Genomic DNA, 21,125 nt, shown 5'->3' on the forward strand with positions numbered 1-21,125 from the left:
ATTTGAATTTATGCATTAGCCTAGATGGGGAAGACTGATGTAAGGGTTGTTCTAGGAGAGAATTATAAAATTAAAATTTGTCATTTTTTTATAATTGATTTTATTCTATACTTATATTTTAATATTTGTACTTATAACATATAATTTATATATAAAATAAAATATTTACAAAAAACTTTGAAGGTCTATTGAAGTATATTATTTTCAGATTTCATTACAGTAGAAATTAAAACACATGTAGTTGTAAGACTAATTTCCTGATAATTTCATAGCTACCCTACAAGACTGTGGTTAATACTGCATGCTATTTAAAATATATGAATTCTTTGTCCTTCTTGAACACTTAAACTGTTAAAAAAAATCCTTTAGGACAAGTTTATTTTAACAGTGTAATTCCTGATGTTATTGGCAGATGCATAATAATGTAGGTGAGCAATTTTACTTCTTGGAGTTGTAAGCACAATCAATAAATCATCACTGAAGTGACCTGAGCACAATCAGTGTACCCTGGAACAAGTCCAGCAGGCCATTAATCAAAGCATGTACAGGGAAAGTGAGAGCCACAGTTGCAGCAGCTAGGTAAACACATGGAGACGCTAATAAGAAATGCCTTGTTTTAAAACCACCTCAGTGTTTACTTTGCAACTAACATAAACATTATGATAAAATTAAAGTTGTATAATAAAAGAAGTTTGTTTTGATGACCAAAGAAAATATATAGCAATTCAATTGTATGCTTCCCATTTGACACGAAAGAAGTTTAAATTTTAGAAACCCCAAATTGCAAGAGTTAGATATTTCTGCCTGATATTCTCCATGTAGATAAATACACATGCAAATAATTCAAACAGTTTGAGTTGCAACTTCAAAAAGCCCTATTAGCAACTTTAGGAATCAAATATAAATAGAGAACAAGCAGAACATTTGGTATTTTCATAAGAATTTTCTGCTCTATCTATGCATGTATATATATGTGCACATATACAGCAATTTTATATATTTTTAAAAAAGGATAGCTTTAAAATATGTTGTTTTCATTCAACATTAAACTTCATTCATTAGAAAAGAGAGGGAAAATATTTGCTCAGTAAACAAAGAAGAAGTATAGACAATTCTAATTTCCATAGAAAATATTTAACAAAATTTATTCAAGGTCTAAACATTTCATTGCAGTTGCTTTTTCAGGAAAAGATACACATAATTTAGCTAAAAGACCTGGTAAGATAGTGTCTTAGAAAAAAGCAATAGGGGATAATACTCTTAATCATGCCCAGTGCTTTCTATCCTTACTGATCTTGAAGATACACAGGTATTATTAACCCAATGTCTGAACTTGCAGAGCTTGCAATTATGTCTCTATTGTGTTAATACAGTCGTTTTAAGCAAGCAATTGAACCGCATTAAAATTGAAGTTAACTGAATTAACTGCATTCAGTTATTTTACAAATACATGTGAACATGTAGTGCTGATTAACAGGGTTGCAATGAAAATTAAATACATTAAATGTCCAATTAAAATGTTTAATAGAGTAGTTGCCACTGAGGAATCAAACCAAAATTAACACAGCAGTGCAAACAGTACCCGATAGAATGGTTCTTAGAATAGGATAAAACTATCCTAGAATAGAAAATTACTTTTTTGAGCAAATAATCTAATGCATCTAGAACTGAGCTTTCTAATCTACGAACTAGGTACAAGTAAATAACATAAAGCTATCTATCTATCTATCTATCTATCTATCTATCTATCTATCTATCTATCTATATGTCATTATTTATCCATCTTGTTTATTACAATGATTAAGACATGATAACATTAAAATTATAAATATAATAACTAAAATACAGATGATAACCTGGAAAAATATTAAAATTTAGGATATCAGAAGCTCCAAAGCAATAGGAAACAAACATCTCTACTGCAAATTAGCTGTTATGAATAGTTAATGATAAATAATAAAATCCAATAAACAATAAATATGTGAGAAAGCAAACAAGAATGACAAACCTGAACTATGGAAAAAGTGACTCAGGAAGATCACTGCCAGTCTAGGTTACCCATGGAAACACTTTCAAAGAACACATAAACACACACACACACACACACACACACACACACACACACACACACAAACACATCCAAATACACACAGATGAGTTCATTAATAGTTAAACATTGAAGGTTAAACAATGGAATAATAAGTGTTTATTAAAATGATTTGGCTATAACCAAAGTGAAGCAGATTATGAAAAAAGCACAAAGCAACCACTAGTCATAAAGTCAAAATAGTTCATAGGTTCTGAAGGAATTCTGATAAAATATAATACAAGACTAAGAGCTTTATTTTCCTCATGTTCTACTAAATCTATTTCTGGGACTCTATGACAGGAATTAACCAATTAACAAAAATTATATTATATATTAAAATAAATACAATGATTTTTCCAATAATGCAAAAAATACAATGGAAGAGTATTTAAAGAAAAACGAAAATATTTAAAAAGTTGAATATCGAATTATTTTGTAATAATCTATTAAAGAGAAATTTTTACACGTATTTTTGAATCTAATAACAGGTTATGCGATACATGCTGCGAGCCTAGTTTTATAAACCAAGCATGGAGCAGAAGAGAGCTAAGAGAGAGAGGGCTGCTCCTGTGTTAGTGCTGTTCATCTCCATGTGGAAGAGACTACGGGCTTCTCAGCTCACCCTTCTGTCTATATTTTCTCATTATATGGGATGACCATGTACTCCTTCTATAATCACAACATAAAAAAGTGAAGCTCATTTTACTAAAAACAAATGCATTAATGGTAACTTTCTCCCTTATATTTTTAGCAACTGGTACTTTGATTTTTTTTAAATTACATCTAACCCTGATTATATACACAAGGAAGAATAAGAGGGTTAGGAGAGGAAGAGTGGGTGGACTGCTATACAAGTGGCCTGACCGAAGCTTAAAGTCCCAAAGCACATGTACATCCAGATGTGGAATGACATGAGTATGATTTAAGAAAGCCTACAGAGATGAGACAGACAGAGACAGAGACAGAGACAGAGACAGAGGAAGGCCGAGAAATTGGCACATCAGTTAGTTGTCACACAGTGGGGAACAAGAGATCTGTCCTCTGATAACGAGGTCTTCAGTTATACCTAGTCACAGTCTTACTTCAGAGTGTAGCCTTTTAACATTCACTAGTCACCTGAAATACAACAGCTTACATAATTTTTAATGGGAAACTTAAATAACTCAGAACACATAGTTCAAACTCCTTTGCTACAGTTTGAGGAAAAACATCTGTAAAGTTTTAATATTTTTTTACTATTTTGGAAAACATGTTTGAACTCTTTTTAGAAGGCATCTACCACACAGAAAACTAAATCATTCCCATGGAATTATACTTGAAATACAGGAAGCTACGCATATTCTATTTGTAGCCTGTAGAAACAAAGACAGTCTATAGAAGTTTCTAAATGCTATGCAAGAATTTGTTTATACTTTGGCCCAGTGCTTTAATGGATTTATCCTGCAACTGGTGCTGAATGTTTTCACATGTGTCCTATCACTCAGAACATGACCTCCTTACTCACAGCAAGGGCCATCAATGTGGTAAGCAAACAACTTCCTAAACAGGATTGTGCAAGGACCATAGGAGATCCCACAGGCACACTAGAGGGTTTTCTGATAACGCACTTTAGTGCCAAACATTATAATTGTGTTTGAAATCTCCTCATATTATTATAAAATCCCTGAACATTAAAGAATTTTAGTCTGTACCCAGAGCAGTTCTACGGAGAATTACTGCTACTTGGGTTCTTAGTATCCCTGCACTTGTCAATCTTGGAGAGCGCATAACGGAGGTGAATTGTTTGATGGTGCAATGCTTAAGAACATCTGGAAACTCAGTCAAATAAATTATTTCCTGTGGGGGTTCTCAGAAACTCTGCTGTATAAAGGTCTGAGCTATGGAGGTAGGAGTACAAAGGACGCCTGATGATTCACATCGGTTTCCACATAGTTTGGAGGTAGAGCCCTTTCCTGCTATCACATCTCATACATACCTATAGAATGAATGGTGTCATAGGAGTAGGCACTGAAGTCACCACCAAATTCCATTAAGTGTGTGACACCTTCATGTATGTCTAACATGGAGGCACTTTGTTCCTATCAATCTCTGACTTTTCTTGGTCACCAGAGATTCTAAACTACATTTTTGATACATGGTTATGGAATTTACATATTTCCATATTTGATTTCCCATCTTAGTTGCCAGAGTAATACAGGGTTGGTAACAATATGATATGTCTCTATCAGTTTCTGCCACATTTTTTTTTTCAGAAAACCTGAGAGAAAAAAATTACATTTATAAGTCTTTAAGGATAAGGAGCAAAGCCTTTGTTAATATGTAATCCTAATCTGTTTAGATAAAACTGCTTTGTGTGTGGTGTGTGTGTCAGAGAGAAGGGGGGAGGAGGATTTTGGAAAAATATTTCCTAGATATTCTGCTATTTAATAAAGTAAGGCTCCACTCTGCTTTTCAGATGAGCTCCTGGAGTGATGGCCCAGCAGTTGAGAGAATGCCGTGCTATTGCTGAGAACCTGGTTTCAGTTCTCAGCACCTGATGGTGGTTCACAAGCATCTAGTACTCCAGTTCTAGGAGATCTAATATGCTCTTTCGACTTTCATAGGCACCAGGCACTTACGTGGTTGACATAGATAAATAAATGTAGGCAAAACCTTCATAAAATAAAAGAAATTAAAAGTACCCAAAAACTTGAAGGATGAATGCCAAATAATTCCAGGATACAGTGTTATTTCATTTAGTTATTTTGCTATTACTTTCATAGAAAGTAATTTTATAATGCTCTTATATGTCTCGGTATTGGACCTGGTGACATTACTGAAATATATAAATCCAAAAATTCTCACGACTCCTGTAGACTTTGCAAGTAGCTCATTTTGATGAACATAGATGGTAAGAAGGCTGACTAAAACATTTACAATCACAGCTTAGTGTGGTGCAGTGTGGCAAAGAACAAGGATGCCCGCACATGGTTCCCGTGAACAGTGAACAGTAACAGTGCTGGAGCTCCTTGACAGGGAAGGGTGATGTCATAGCACATCCCTACACTACTTGCATTAGCCACACTAGTTTTTAAATAAATAATTATCGATATACACCAGCCTTAAGAATTCCACAATAATACTAGAATAGTAAATCATTAGCAATCTAAAAATATTCCTGAGAAACAGTGTTTATATTTACCAGAAAGAAGCAAACTGAGAGTGTAAACCTGCACCTCTGGCTGCTAATTCATGCAGGTTTAAGCTTTTGTTCCTGTAAGCATCTAGTAACCTTCAGTATGTATTTGTCACTTCCCAGTGTTTCTAAAATGAAAGCTGCATCATTGTGAATCCATGATCACACAACTTACGATGCTAGAACAGTTTAAAACAAAACAGAAAAAAGTACAATGAATTTAGTTACATTTAACTCATTTTATCCTAAAGATGTAATAGTGGCTGAAATATCAGAATTGTCTGCTCAACCCAGCAGTTTGATACATTTATTTAAAAGGACAGTTTTATTAAAAATGATTCCTACACTTGATCCCATTCTTTCGGCTCTCAGCTCCTCTCAGATCTTCTCAACCTCCCTATCCTTCAAACCTCATGCTCCCTCTCACCAACAAAAAGCCAGTGAACAAGAAGCTAAACCGAAACCAACAAGCTAGAGAAAAATCTAATGATAAAAATACAAGAAAAAGACAAAAAGTACAGAAATAAAAAAGGACTCTGTGTTGTCCAAGTTCCGGTAGGCATGGGGCATGGCCTGATTTTCCCCTTTCCAGATGGTATCAATTGGAAAGAGCTTCTCAGAGCTCAGACTTTGTCTCCTTTTCCCCATTTCAGTGCTTATATTTTATCTGGTTTTAACCTGTGTGGATCTGTGGATGCTGTCATCATTTCTGTGAGTTCATATGTGTATCATTCCTGTTGTTTCTGGAAGATCCCATTTCACAGCTGAAACTTATAACCATCCTGAAATCCTCATCTTCTGAATAGATTCCCGAGTCTTAGGAGAAGGGTTTGTTCAAGACATCCCATTTAGAGTTTAGTGTTCTAGAGTCTCCCACTCTCTGCATTATGTCAGCTGTGGACCTTTGTGCTAATTACCATCTGTTGTACAATGAACCTTCTCTGATGCGGGCTGAGTGGTGCTCTGATCTACTGGTACAGCAATATGTTATTAGGAGTCATTTGTTGCTTTGTTTATTTAGTGGAAAAAATAGATTTTTTTTTCACTAGGGCTCATGAACTATTTATAGTCTCATGTTCTTGGGCACTTTAGCAGTGTCGAGTATGAACTCCATCTCATGGAATAGGCTTTAAATCCACTATCTAAAAAGTGGTCAGTAGCTAGGCGTGGTGGTGCACGCCTTTAATCCCAGCACTTGGGAGGCAGAGGCAGGCGGATTTCTGAGTTCAAGGCCAGTCTGGTCTACAAAGTGAGTTCCAGGACAGGCACGGTTATACAGAGAAACCCTGTCTCGAAAAGAAAAAACAAAACAGAAAACAAACAAACAAAAATGAGCCAGGCATGGTGGTGCACGCCTTTAATCCCAGCACTCAGGAGGCAGAGGCAGGCAGAGTTTGAGTTCAAGTCAGTTCCAGGACAGCCAGGGCTGTACAGAGAAATCCTGCCTTGAAAAACCAAAAAAAAAAAAAAAAAAAAAAAAAAAAAAAGCGGTCAGTTATTTCCATGACATTTGTGCCTCCCTTGCACCAGTATTTTTGCATGCGGGTAGGTCACTGTTGTTTGTCACTGGGTTTGTAGCGGGAGATATTAATTTTCTTCTCTGGTAGAAATGTACCTTCCAAAACCATGGGCTCTTATAAATAAGGCTGAAGCCTTTACTTGGTCAACAACTCGATTTCTCCATGTTGGATGGCATAAGTAAGTTGAGTCACAGAAATAGGGATTTATCATCCAGTTATGAAGAAAGAGTAAAGGGATGAAGCTGTACTAGAAGGAAATGCAGAAAGGGGCCCCATGGAAGAACTACAGGTCCCTGGGTCTGCACCAAGATGCCAAGTTTCTAGGCAACAGAGGTGTTATGGGGGGAGGGGCTCCTGTTGGCAGGCTGCATCAGGAAAAAGCTTTATGGAATGGAGGACAAGAAGGAAGCCCCTGCCTAATGTGGCAGTTTTGGATTCCTGGTAGAGGGTGGTTCTGGTGGTCCTCCCAGTCATAAAGAAAAGGAGTAAAGGGGAAGAACTAGGGAGCTCTTGACATTTACCAAGATGCTGGGTCCCAAGGGTATAGAGATGGGATGGATGAGTAATTTTGAATCTTAACAAGAGTTACAAACAGGCAGGAAAATCTGAAGAAATCATTGCTCTATATTATCAAAAGCAGGGTTACTTCTATATTGGATGAAAGCCAAAGTTCCTAACAGGGCTATATACATGCCCACTGTGATCTGGCCCAAGAGCACCAGCATTTTATACCTTCTGCCTTGCTCTCTTCTGTTATATGCATACTCCCGAGAATTCACTTACAGTAGATACTGTGCTTGAACACTGTTATCTACAACCCTGCTCCACAGCTGTGTTTAACTCATCCTTTTCCTTCAGGTTATAGACCAAATTTTGATACTTCAGGATGAATCCTCTGTGTTGTTTCTAATACATCCTGAACACCTTCAAATCTAGATTAATGTACACTTGCATCTTGTCATACAGAGTAAGTTATATGAAATAAAAGAAGGTGACCACTTTGTTCAGCAGTGTATGGGAAGTCATAGGAAAAACCAATAATGCCTACTGTGCATTTTCTCAGTCAGTGTAGAGTTAGGTGGCAGCTAACTAATGAGGCTATCGGGCTATCAGAGGAGATATAGAAGAAATAATCTTTAATGGACTGTACTGGCTGGCTTTGTGCGTTAACTTGACACAAGCTAGAGTCAGCTGAGAGGAAGACACCTCAGTTTAGGAAACCTCTCCATAAGATAAAGCTGGAAGGAGTCTTCTCAGTTAGTGATAAATGAGGGAGGGCCCAGCCCATGGAAGATGGTGTCATCCATGGGCTGGCTAGTTCTGGGTTCTATAAGAAGGCCAGTAAGCAGTACTCTTCCACTGCCTCTACATCTGCTCCTACACCTTGAGGATTTCTATCCTGACTTCCTTTGGTGATGAACAACAATGTGGAAGTGTAAGCTGAATAAACCCTTTCCTCCCCAACTTGCATTTGTTGGTGATGGTGACCCTTTACAGCAATAGAAACCATAACTAAGACAGGGTATGATGCATATATTTAAAATTCCACATGAGTTACAACTAATGTTTTCTATTTCTCTTTCCTATTGTCTTTGAGACAGTATGTCATTTATCCCAGAGGCACTGAGCTCACTATGCAGTCAACAAAGAGGATGCCCTTGAATTTATGACTCTTCTGCTTCTATTGCCTGTGTTGTGAGTACAGGGCGATATCATCATACCAAATTGCTGGAGAATTGAACCCTGAGCTTTGTGCATGCTACATAATCACTCGACCAAAAGAGCTGTATTCTAGTCTAGAAGATATTTCTACTGAATATCCTTATGCAAGGGAACATTTTATATATTTTAGTGAACTTTATAAAGATTATACCTCCCTCAGTACCATAAACTGAAGCAGAATATCACATAAATAATGATAAGACATAGGACCCACTAATTCTCTACCAACAGCTAAATGCTTTAAAACAGTAACAATCCATTTGCAAAAGAAGCTAAGGTTAATGGCAGTAACCTAGATTAAATCTAATATATATATATATATATATATATATATATATATATATATATATTGTTAATGAGAATTTTTTAGAAAAAAATGTGTTTAAGAAGCAGTATACTACACAAAAGGCTTTTTTTTTTTTTTTTTTTGGTTTTTTAGACAGGGTTTCTCTGTATAGCTGTGGAACTCACTCTGCTGGCCTTGAACTCAGAAATCTACCTGCCTCTGTCTCCCAAATGCTGGAATTAAAGGCGTGCGCCACCACACCCAGCTCTAAAAGGCTCGGTTTAAAAGGGCTAATCATCAGCACCTGGCCTTGTCCTCCTTACCTCCTGCCCTCCCTCTTAGCATGTCTCAGCCTACTGTTTTCTTTTAATTGTTGCTGTTTCATTTCTGGCTGAGAATATAATTCTTTCAGAAGCTTCTTTTTAAACAAAAATAATTGGAAATGTGGAACAAGAAATTAAAATTTGTATGAGTTCTAAAATATCAGCCTAGAATATTCAAAATGAAAAGGACATTCTGAAATACAAAAAATAAGGTATATATTTATATGTTAACATCTTTTTTTTTCAGTTGGATGATGAAAGTGGAATTATAAAGCAGGGTGTTGGACACTCAACCTCTGATTGACAAGCACTAAACTAAACTGCTTTTAGTTCTATATAGAAATACTCTACACAGATGGTCCTACAAGGATTGGCACACAATGAAAAAAGATGATATTATTTAATACAACTTTTAAATACTGAAAATATACTTTACAAACTAACACAATCATTTCAAAATAGAAAGGAACATTTTAATATGGATGTTTTTAAAAAACAAAAGCATATTACTTTTATTTTAAAGTTTTATAAAAATAGTAATAATTCAGAACTAAAATTCTTTCACCCATCTACAATGTATATATCAGAAACTTGTTTTAGCAACAGTCTATACATAGGGAATATTAATAATCTTAAGACTTTATACTTTGTTCTCCAGAGCACTGAGAGGTGTAAAATGCTGCTCAACCATATAATCCAACAGGTTTGCTTCCTGTTGGATTTGCCCAAGGTTTTCATCAAACTAAACAATCAGACCAAAAAGAACAAGACATATTGGGTAATTACTTCTGTTTTTAACTCTCCTGAATCCTTAAGATTCGCTATCATGTCCAGCACATAACTAATATCCATGAGTTACATTTTGCTGACTGGCAAATGAAGGTGAGAGTTCTCTGAGTTGCCAGTAATTTATTCTTCACAATAAAATCTATACAAATAGCATGGTAATTCTGATACAATTTAGGAATAATTCTTCACTATGAAAAGCATAGTATATAAATAAATTTAATAAAAAAAATCAATATCAAGTCACCAAATATATATGTTAGCTCTTGTGACTTGATTATTTCTCTGCATGGTAAATAACCTGGATTTAAATATGCATGATTTTATTAGCAGTTCAGGAATGTGGTCTTTCCATCATGTATTGAATAAAAGAATCAATGGAAAATAATGCAAAAAAAAAAAAAAAAGAAAAGCATAGTATGCCTTAAATGACAATATCTCTTTCAAATGGCGAAGAGGTAAGGAATGAACTGAGATGAGAAACCTGAACAGCAAGAGTTCATTGTATGTTGATTTTTAAAAGAGGTTATCTTGAAACATGATACTATATACAAAGGATCCTGTGCAAGGGACAAATATATCAGGCAAAATTTCATAGTTAAATAATATACAAATCAATCCAATTTCATCATCATGATTTTGTTTGTTTTGTTTCGGGGATAGGATCTCACTCTACAGTCAGTTAGCCTTGAGCTAACTCTACAGCAAGGCTGGACTTGAACAGTCTACAATCCCCAGCCACAAGAGAGCTAGGACTACAGAGCAGAGCAATTATAACCATCTGTAATATGGTTATAATTAATGTTCTATGCCAGAAACTTAAGAACTTTCCTGTTATCTTGCCAGACTCCCAAGGCTTGGCTTACACCTCATCATGTCCTACTCCTTATAGAATTCTAAAAGATTGTGTTCTAAACATCATTTTAAACTTTTAACCTTTTTGCCCATATCAAGAATACTTGAGAGGAGAGGCCCTTGGTCTTGTGAAGATCATATGCCCAATTACAGGGGAATACCAGGGCCAGGAAGCGGGAGTGGGTGGGTTGGGGAGTAGGGTGGGGGGAGGGTATAGGGGACTTTTTGGAAAGCATTTGAAATGTAAATGAAAATATCTAATAAAAGTATATAAAAAGAAAAAATTGGCTATCTTGCCAAAAAAAGAAAAAAAAAAAAAAAGACTACTTGATCTACATTCTTGTTCATGTGAACTACAAAGGACACCCTGAAAATTAACACTAAAATGCTTATAAACTATTTTAAGGTTACACAAATCTTTTTGACAACATGAGTACCATTTTTAATTGATTTAAAATTTGAGATTATAATATAACATTTCTTCCTTCCCTTTCCTCCTTGTAAACCTTTCAATACACTGCTCCCAACTCTCCTACAAATGCATGGGCTCTTTTTTCACTTACTGGAATAACTTTATTCTTTGTGAATTATCACTATGTTTTCCAAATAAGCAGGCACACAAACAAACAATCAAGCAAGAAGAAGCTTGTTGGTAAGTTTGTTTGATGGTGCCTTGACTGAAAGCAGTTCAATTGTATTAAGGAGGATATAAAGAAAACCCAGCTTTACATAGGTATGGACTTAAAGAAGGGACGGGGAAGACCACAAGGGAAAGTCTTGCAAGCCATGGGTCTTCTCTTTGCACATTCTGCAAGGAGCTAATAACAGCATCTGCAAAACTAACAACAACTTAAAGAAAAAGAATAAAATCCTCATTGAATATCAATACACACATTCATTTAGTATAATTCATCTGATTATACTATTTATGAATATCCACTGTCTTGTTATATTGAAATATAGTTTTTACTTTAAATTAGAATATAAATTCAAGTTCGAAACACAGAGTAAAAATAAATCATATACTGTCAAAGTTTGATAAAAGTAAACAACAGACCAGAGGAAGGGATTGTACAAGAGGTGGGGGACAAGCATAACCATACAGAGTGGCTAAGCTGAATGTGATCTCAGTGCCCTTTAAACAATGAATTGGATGGAAATGCTTACTGAACCCAAGATACAGTCTAATAGTTTAGTATTGTACATATCTTCTCTAATTAAACTATGAAAAGCACAACAAAAACACTATTTATAGTTTTGGAATTAATATTTGGCCTAAAGTATTAATGTATATTAACCAAATACTAGAAAAAAATATTATTTCAACTGCTTTATAATATCCCACATCCCAATTTTTATCATCAGCCAAGGACCTCTAATCTTTTGGGTATTCTATATGGGGATGTAGCATAATTATAAAGATGTGCACACTCACCTTTCCTTCTCCTGTAGAGGCAACTCCTGTGGAGCCATTTTTGGTTCTGTCCCAAGATTCTTCTGCATTCGGTGTCTCCTCTTCCTACTTGGTGCAATGTCAGTAACATCCAGACTTGAAAATATGGAATCATCCTTTCCTAGAGTTTCTAAAACAAAATATAAATACAATGCATATAATTTATATTAAACATTAAATTGCTTCCTAAACAATGGCATTAGTAGCACAATGTAGAGAAAGCAGAACTATTCTCAAAAACATTTATGTACAGTTGGGAATGTGAAGCAGGGAGATGGTGTTCAGTACGTTACTAATACTGGAGAATTACGATCAGTGCCCACTGAATTATTTGTCTGTCTGTCTGAGGCAAGCATGTTCTCAACAAATATAAGAAATAATATACAGGGCTGCAAAAAGGAAGGTAATTTGGAACAGTGATAATGAATGTCTGGAAATTTGTTAGTTATGGAAAAATCACAGGTTTAAAAATCAAACGAACTTAAAATAAGAACGAGAAAAAACTTATATATTAATGAAAGTGGAATTTAATGTGGTTAAAGTATGAAAGCCTCATAGTGGCTGTACTTGTAAGGCAGAGGCACCAATGCATATGGTTTATGTGTTTTTTATTAATCTAGCTCCAAATATGAGCACTAACAATACCTGCTAGCTAACCAATGCACAAACTATTCTACCATAATCCATGTTTCATTGAAAAGCGGGGTATCTGGGCCAATACAATAATGGTATCAACATGATTTAAGCTTTCAATTTGTCTTCTCAGGACATATGTATACAGACACAGCCACACACAGATACACACAGAGACACAAACACACACACACACACAAACACATACATACATAATAACCCTCATGTCTCATTTAACAGTTACCAGAAAAAATAAATAAACAAATAAAAAAATATGTTTCAGAAGTAAAAAGAAAGCTTGGATGATACAGACACTTAGGATGTAGACAGTCCAGTCCTTCATTACAAAGAACTGTTGAGTTAGTGAAGACAAGGAGTCATTACCGATAGGGAAGTTCTGAAAGCATATCCCTGAATACTTAATAGGATTTTAAAGTATTTACTTTTGAGACAGGTTCTCACTATGTAGTCATGGTAGCAGCCTCAAAATCATATAGCTCAGTCTGCCTCTACTTTCCCAGTCCTAGGATTAGTTATCCACCAATATACCTGACTAGACTGTTGATTTGAAAAAAAGCATTAGAGCCAGGCAGTGGTGGCACATGCCTTTAATCCCAGCACTTGGGAGGCAGAGGCAGATAGATTTCTGAGTTCGAAGCCAACCTGGTCTACAAAGTGAGTTCCAGGACAGCCAAGGATATACAGAGAAACCCTGTCTTGAAAAACCAAAAACCAAAACAAACAAACAAAAAACCCAAAAAAACAAATAACAACAACAAAAACAACAAAATACTATTAGAAACGGATGCATTAAAAGGCTATAACATCCATTTTCCAGGAAGCATGATGTAAAGAGTCAGCTGATGATGATGATAGGCTCACATGCTGTCAGAGTTTTAATGCAGCCAGGATGTTTCTTTGGGTCTTAAATAGAGATCTAAGAAAAACCATGATAGAGCTGGGCAGTGGTGGCACACGCCTTTAATCCCAGCACTTGGGAGGCAGAGGCAGGCAGATTTCTGAGTTTGAGGCCAGCCTGGTCTACAAAGTGAGTTCTAGGACAGCCATAGCTATATAGAGAAACCCTATCTTGAAAAACCAAAAGAAAAAAAAAATAGAAAAACCATGACAGAACTGTAAGGGTCTGAATGTTATGTCCAGATCTTAGTTGGTTTTGCAAGCAAACACTATTAAATTTGGTCTGTTTGTTTGTTTTTTTTGTTTTGTTTTTTTTAGAATAAATATTTCTGAGATACATAGGTCTGCATGTGATATATATATCTCCATATCCCACATCCCACATATCCATGGTGGTAGAGAAACATGCAAGTTGAGTTCCCATGTGCTGGTGCAGTAGCGGCACAAAGCATGTGGGACTAACCAACAATATCTAATTGGATTTAAGAGATGCAACCCATCACACACTGCTCCGGTGGCTAGGAACCTAAGAACAGATGTTTAAGGTACTTGGAGAAGAGCAAATTCCATTGTTCTGCTAAAAGAACATAAACTGTAAAATGACTACTAACAGTATTTTCTTAGAATCGTGCTTTGCTCAGTGCCCATTAGAGAAGGTTCTTCCTGCATGGGAACAAATATAGAGATGCAGAGCTAGACAATGTGTACAGAGTGAGAGACTTTGGAACACTCAGTAGTGGATGGGATTTCACCATCAAATCCCCCCCTCAGGTCTTAGAGAAGTCGATGGAAGAGAAGAAAGAAAGCGTGGAAGGAAGAGCAAGAGGTAATGGGGGACACTAAGGATGCAATGTCCTCTAAACACAGCAGGCCCGACGCATATATGAACTTAAAATGACTAGCAGTATACGCGGGGCCTGACATGTCTGGGGCAGATGGGGGCCACAGTGCTGAGAGGGGAGGCAGATACAAATCCCCATCCTTAAACCTAGAACATGTCTGTAATTGATAACTATTTAAAATAAAAAATTCTTACCAATGGGGTTGCATTAGGTGTAGAAACCACTCCTAAGGGCAGGTCCCATGCCCAATGAGAGATGGCAACATAAAGTCAACACACTGGCATCACTGGGTATTTCTGTCTCATAATATTGTTGTCTGGGAAGTTGTTTAAATTTAAAAGTTCTTTGCAAATAGTTTATGGCTCCCCATTTTGTGTTTTTATCCAATTCTTGTTTGTATGAATGCCTGTGTCTATGCATCTTTTTCTTTTAGTTTACTTTGCACTGTTCCTGCATGTTTGTTTTGTTTTATTTTATTACTTTTCTTTAAATGCCTGTTTGTACTCTAAGGAGAAAAAGTGTATGGATCTAGATGGGAAGAAAGGTGGGAAATATTTGAGTGAAGAATGGGGGAGGGGAACATTTATCAGAATATAGTGTCTAAAATATCCATTTTTAATGAAATAAAAAGAGAGAAAAACAAAATAGGCAACTGTGGGTTAAATAGAAAAAATGAGGGTAAAGGAGAGAAATATAACGAATGTAAGACTTTCAGTCAGAATGTCTACTTATTGGAAAGTAAGTTATTTGTAAGTTACAGATAACTCATAGAATTTCCAGTTTTCAAACCTATCATCAGTTATTTACCATCACAATGCAACTCTGAGCATTTCCAGTAATTTCTAAACAAGCAAACAGAAAATAAGATTATTGCCACCCATCCCCCTAGAGCTGAAGCACTGATGGGAGGGGCTCTGGAATGAACCCCAGGTTCTCATCAGGTCTGCTGCTTTGGATATTAGAGATCTTTACACAGTCCCTGCAATTATAAAAGGTACCTCACGAAACCCACACTACTCATCTGACAGCAAAACTGCAGGATCTTGGCAGTAAAAAGAAGACATGAGGAGACTGTTGGCTTCCCTGGTATTTTCAATGTCAAATTACATGATCTTTGGTTAAACTGCCAGAAATCTGGATAAACCCCATGAAAAAGAAAGGAAGGAAGGAAGGAAGGAAGGAAGGAAGGAAGGAAGGAAGGAAGNAAACCCCATGAAAAAGAAAGGAAGGAAGGAAGGAAGGAAGGAAGGAAGGAAGGAAGGAAGGAAGGAAGGAAGGAAGGAAGGAAGGAAGAGAAAGAAAGAAAGAGAAAGAAAGAAAGAAAGAAAGAAAGAAAGAAAGAAAGAAAGAAAGAAAGAAAGAAAGAAAGAAAGAAAGAAAGAAAGAATCTTCTAAACATCAGTTTCAGACCAATAGACTCTTACATTTTTGATTTTTGTTTTGGTTTGTTTTTGGTTTTTTTTTTGGTCAAACATGACTGGTCAAATGAAATTATTCCTAATTCCTAATGATACTCATAGAACATAAAATGGTGGTTGTTAGTCATTATCAGAGAGGCTTTCTCTGGCAGCAGGTAAGAGTAGTTAGAGAGACTCATAGCCAGACATTGTAAGAGAGAGTCAACTAGAGGTCTCTATTGGTTCTTCCCCTAGGAACTCAGGGAGCCCCCAGTAGTGGTGGAAGTATTCCCTTCATGTGCTCTCCTTCCCACACAAGTGTCTTGAGGATCACTATTAGTCATTCATGGTATTGGCAACATAGCTTTCATATTAAACTTTAGAATGAAGGGGGTCCTGATCATGGCCCACTAATCAACTAACCAGGGCTCATGTAGGCCCACAGAGTCTGAAAAGTCAAGCATGAGGCCTACATGTGTATGACCCAGCTCCTTTGCATATTATGATATAGATGTCAACTTGCTGGTTTTGTAGAACTCCTGACAGTGGGAGTTACTGCATCACTGATTCTTTTGCCTGTCCTTGGGACTCCTTTCTTCCAATTGGGTTGCCTTGGCCAGCCTGGATGTTAGGCATTTTGCCTCGTCTTTTTGTATCCTCTTTTATTTGGATCTTGTCTCTTGGAAGCCTGTGATTTTCTACAGAGAGGAATGGGTCCAGTGGAGAGGAAAGGTTGGAGAAGACTAGGATTGTAGAAGTAACTTATCCATCAGATGTAATTGTCTTTGCAGAGACTAAGTACTGAATAAGCTCACACTTTCTAGCTCTTTCTGAACTCTGGCTGTGTGGTCAACTTAGCTGTTAGCTCAAACTTCTCTTCAAGATGACTGATTCTGAATTGTTCTGCTTGGCCTCAAACTAATCCTAGCAATCTGTTCTAATCTCATTCATTGACTTGTTCTTATTTTCTGGCTTCAAGTCCACTGCACTACACTCACTGCCTTGACTCTCATGTGACTAACCTAACCCCACTGCACTGAAGTCAACTGGCTGAAGAACAGTACTGACTGACGCTCTTCCTGCACTGCTATTACTCAGGGTTTCTCTTGAGAATTGTGCTTATACCATCTCTCACTCATTCTTTCAAATCTTTCTCTGAATTGCCACTTTGTCTGCCCCTCAGTTAGACATCACTGTTGGGGATTAAAGGTGTGTACTAAACACACCAGGGGGGATTAAAAGTGTGTACTAAAAGTGTTTCTGCATAGCTAGATCACACAGACCTAGAAGGTATTTGGGTGAAAACAGAGCAGCCATGTTGTTGTTGGATTAAAATTCCTCTACATAGAAGAAATGGAGAGAGGAGAAACTGGTTGGGATTATTTTATGAGAGAAGACTATATTTTCAATAAAAATAAAAGAAAAAAGAAAACAAGAAATTTATAAGTTTATTTATTTATTGCATTCTTATTCTAAAACTTACAGAGATTTTTCTCTTCATATGATGCACAGCTTGTTACACTGTAATGGAGGCATGGAGGGAGCCACATCTTTTCTTTCTATTCCACACACATTTACTCCTAACCCTTCATGTGCTCTCCTCCACACACAAGTGTCCTGAACCTCACTGTTAGTCATTCATGGTATTGGCAATGTAGTTCTCATATTAAACTGTAGAATGAAGGAGGTACTGATCATTAATCTTTGACCTGTTGACCTGGAAATTATATATATAAAATGTCACTTACTTCCCAGGCTCATAACAAAGTATTAAGGTCCTAGAATTTTTCGGACTCCAACTTAGTTTTGTGACCTTATCCTCAAGGAACATCTTTGTCATGATGTTGAGGTCCCCATGATACTAATAGTCACATTTGTTCCTTGCTCGTACTTCAGAACTGACTCATTTTTCTCATCTCTGTCAGTTCTATCCCACAGAAATCTTCTTCTTTTCCTTGGGGTTCAAAGTTTCACACATCATATCTTCTATTGCTGATATTTTCTTTCCATACAACCTTCTCTCTCTAATTAGAATATGAACACATGGAAATATTGCTATCTCACAAGCAATTCAGTAGTTTCATATATGAAAACTCTAAAAATGGAAGTCTCATTTTCAAAGTCAAACTTACTTAGAATCTTAAGAAGAGAGGAGGAGAAAATGGAGCGGGAGCACATGAGTGTGAATTTCTACTTTTGCCATTTATCATGGGTAAGTAGTAGAAGTCAAATTCTTCAGTTGAAAAGATTTAAACTCATTATGAATTCTGATATAATAAAAACCAATCACATATATAAACTAATTAGATAAAACTTTATAAAGGTAACATCTTGTTTTTTATGTAGAAACATCAGATATATATGACTTATTTTCAGTATTAATACTTCTGAGTTTATAGAAAAAATGAGATTCATATTGAATGAATTTAAAGAATAAATTTTTAAGAGAACTTCTAGACCTTCTCATAAATTAAAAAGGCAAAGGGAAACTGGTGGATTTCCAAAAAATAAATAACCCCATTGCCACAAAATCTCAATGTACTATGAAGACAGTTTTGTGAATCCTCAGGCCATTGGGTTACTTAATTCGCTTATTTATTTTGCAAGAATGTATTAGGTATTTACAATCAGAAAAGCACATTCTTTTATTTCTAAGTTATAAAACATTAAGAAGGAAAAGATAATCCTTAATCCGAAACCCTAGAAAACATGATTTTTTCCCCTATTAGAAAGCAAACACCCTAAGGCCAGAGGCTACCCTTTTACTTCTGTGCTTCGTCTTAGTGACAAGAACAGAGATAATCAGGAAAAGTAACTGAGATAAGGTAGGATACGCCACACTTCAAAAAGCATTATCTCAAGTGATCTATCTGAGGTAGTAAATTTGTAATGTGATAAAACAAGTCAACATTATTTTTCCTCATCATTCATCAAATAGCCCCCTTTCAAAGCTGTAATCTCTTGTCACCCTGCAACCATAATCTACTGAATAACTGATGACCATCTCACACAAAAGGTCAACAGTGTAGCTTATTTATCAGATTTCATTGAAAATAAAAAAGAAAACACAGTACCAAACATTGCAAACATCTATGTGCATATGTACACACAACCAGGTCAATGCACATTAGCATTTGTCAAGCTTCTCTCTGGCTAGCATAGTTGGAATACAAACTTCAAAACAAATAGTTACTGGAGAAACATAAGAAGTCATTTTTGAAATTTTAGTACTCTAAAAATCAGAATCAGAGTAAGCCACTAACCATGAAGTACACACCCCAGAACTATTGATAGCATAAAAAATATGGGTTGATTGATTACATTAAGTGGCACTCTTCATCAAAAATGTAACTTAGTGTTTATATTTCACATGTTGTCTTAATTAAATGATTAGTAATGGAACTCCATTCTTTATACAATAGGTTGTATTATTCTTCAATATCTAATAACCAGTGTCTTCTGTCAGGCACTGTTCAGAAGACACTCATAAGGCTTACAGTCAAATAGCACAGGAGAATGCAAGTATTTAAAAAAAGCCATATAGAGTATATCATAGAATAAAGTTTGAAAAAGGTGTGACAGCTTTTAAACCATTGCCTTTCAGTATAATATTTCTACAACTATTCTGTTAAGCTTCATATTTACTTGTATTTTGCCAAAGATTTTAAAATTGATTTCTTATACTGTTTTCATTAGTTACAGACACTTCTTTGGGAAATATAATTGTGAATTTGAAATGGTACTAAAGAGATTTTCCAAGAGGAAGCTATTAAGTCTGTCTGTCTTCTGAGCAACTGATTTAAGAAAGCCGAGAAATAAATGTTTGGTGCAGTGTAATTATTTTTATATGGTGTTGTACTGAGTATCAAACCCAGGATTAGGTACATGGTGCACAAGCATCTTGCCATTGAGCTATACCCCAAATCCTAGATGACATCTAGAGTGAACTCAAATAAAAATGTGAACCAACCCTTCCTATTCATCTTCTAGAGTCTTTTGGATGGCTATCCGACATCTGTAGTAGAATTCATCGCACTTAAAATAATTAATTTGAAGCTTACAAGCACCATAAAGCTGGGCTGGAAATTATCATCTGTACTACTAAGATTGGCACAATGTATAAAACAGAGTAATTCCTCAATACACACTCATTGATTGACTGTAATAAATTTCAAATACTAATCGAGTTAAAGTAATTTCTCAAATTAGATTGTGTTTATGTTATTAAATATTACACTGTTGATTATGTCTGCTGCCACCAATCTCGTTAGCATTTTAAAACATTACCTAGAATAGCAGTTTATGAAAGAACCCCATTAAGCATTCAGTTTATGTAACTTTACTGTTAAAATAACAAACCTTGGAAAGAACTTTTAATGGTTATTAACTTTTCACAAAACAAAACTATAATTCCTTAGCTTCCAACAGTTACTCATGTTGTGCAATAATTGAGCCAACACAGAGTTCATTGTTCCTGTTCCTGAGTCAGGTGTGGACTTCAGTCAATAGAAAACATTTGCTAGTGTTTGTTCATACAGATTTCTGAGTTTGGGATAGTTTTTTCTCTTGATGAAATTTTAATGAAATATAGCTCCTTATAAAGCTAGCGCAGTATTTCAGTGAAATGAAAAACAAATAGATAAAGTTAAATAAAATGGAAAACATTTTTAATGAGGTATAAGATTTTTTTCAGTTTCCCTTTTCTAAATACAGCACCAGTATATACTCTAAAGTAATTCAGTTTTAACAGGTTAGAACCAGAAAATGACCACTAGCTCAACTAGCAACTCAAAAATCACAATCTGCTAAGAGTTGCCAAGGTGAGGGAAGTACCTTATAAACAGTGGGTGAGACTCAGTTACAAGGACTCCGGGCTCTCTCCCTGAGCAAGAGCAGTAGGAAGAAGGATATGACTAAGGTTGCATGAGAACATTCACTACTTTTTGCCCATTCAGACAGCTTGAAATAATTTTGATGAAGTAAGGAAAGGCAATTCAAGTTCTATACCTAAATATAATAACCAGTGGCTCAGACTCTAAGATCAAATATTGTCAAACACATAAAATGTCTTACAGAATTTGAAAATTTTCCTGTTCAAACATCAGTATGATATTCTTTATAATGTT

At 35.8% G+C, this 21,125-nt stretch overlaps 1 protein-coding gene across 1 annotated transcript in view; it reads right to left on the reverse strand.

The window, feature by feature from the left end:
• The window catches only part of Xrcc4 (X-ray repair cross complementing 4), a 201,735-nt gene that overhangs the window by 55,607 nt on the left and 125,003 nt on the right, over positions 1 to 21,125 (reverse strand). The window contains exon 7 of the mRNA XM_021208634.2: positions 12,192 to 12,339. Within this exon, the coding sequence (XP_021064293.1) occupies positions 12,192 to 12,339 (148 nt within the window). The remainder of the gene's footprint in view (positions 1 to 12,191; positions 12,340 to 21,125) is intronic.

Source organism: Mus pahari, chromosome 11 (assembly GCF_900095145.1).
Source record: "Mus pahari chromosome 11, PAHARI_EIJ_v1.1, whole genome shotgun sequence".
Classification (NCBI taxonomy): Eukaryota; Metazoa; Chordata; class Mammalia; order Rodentia; family Muridae; genus Mus; species Mus pahari.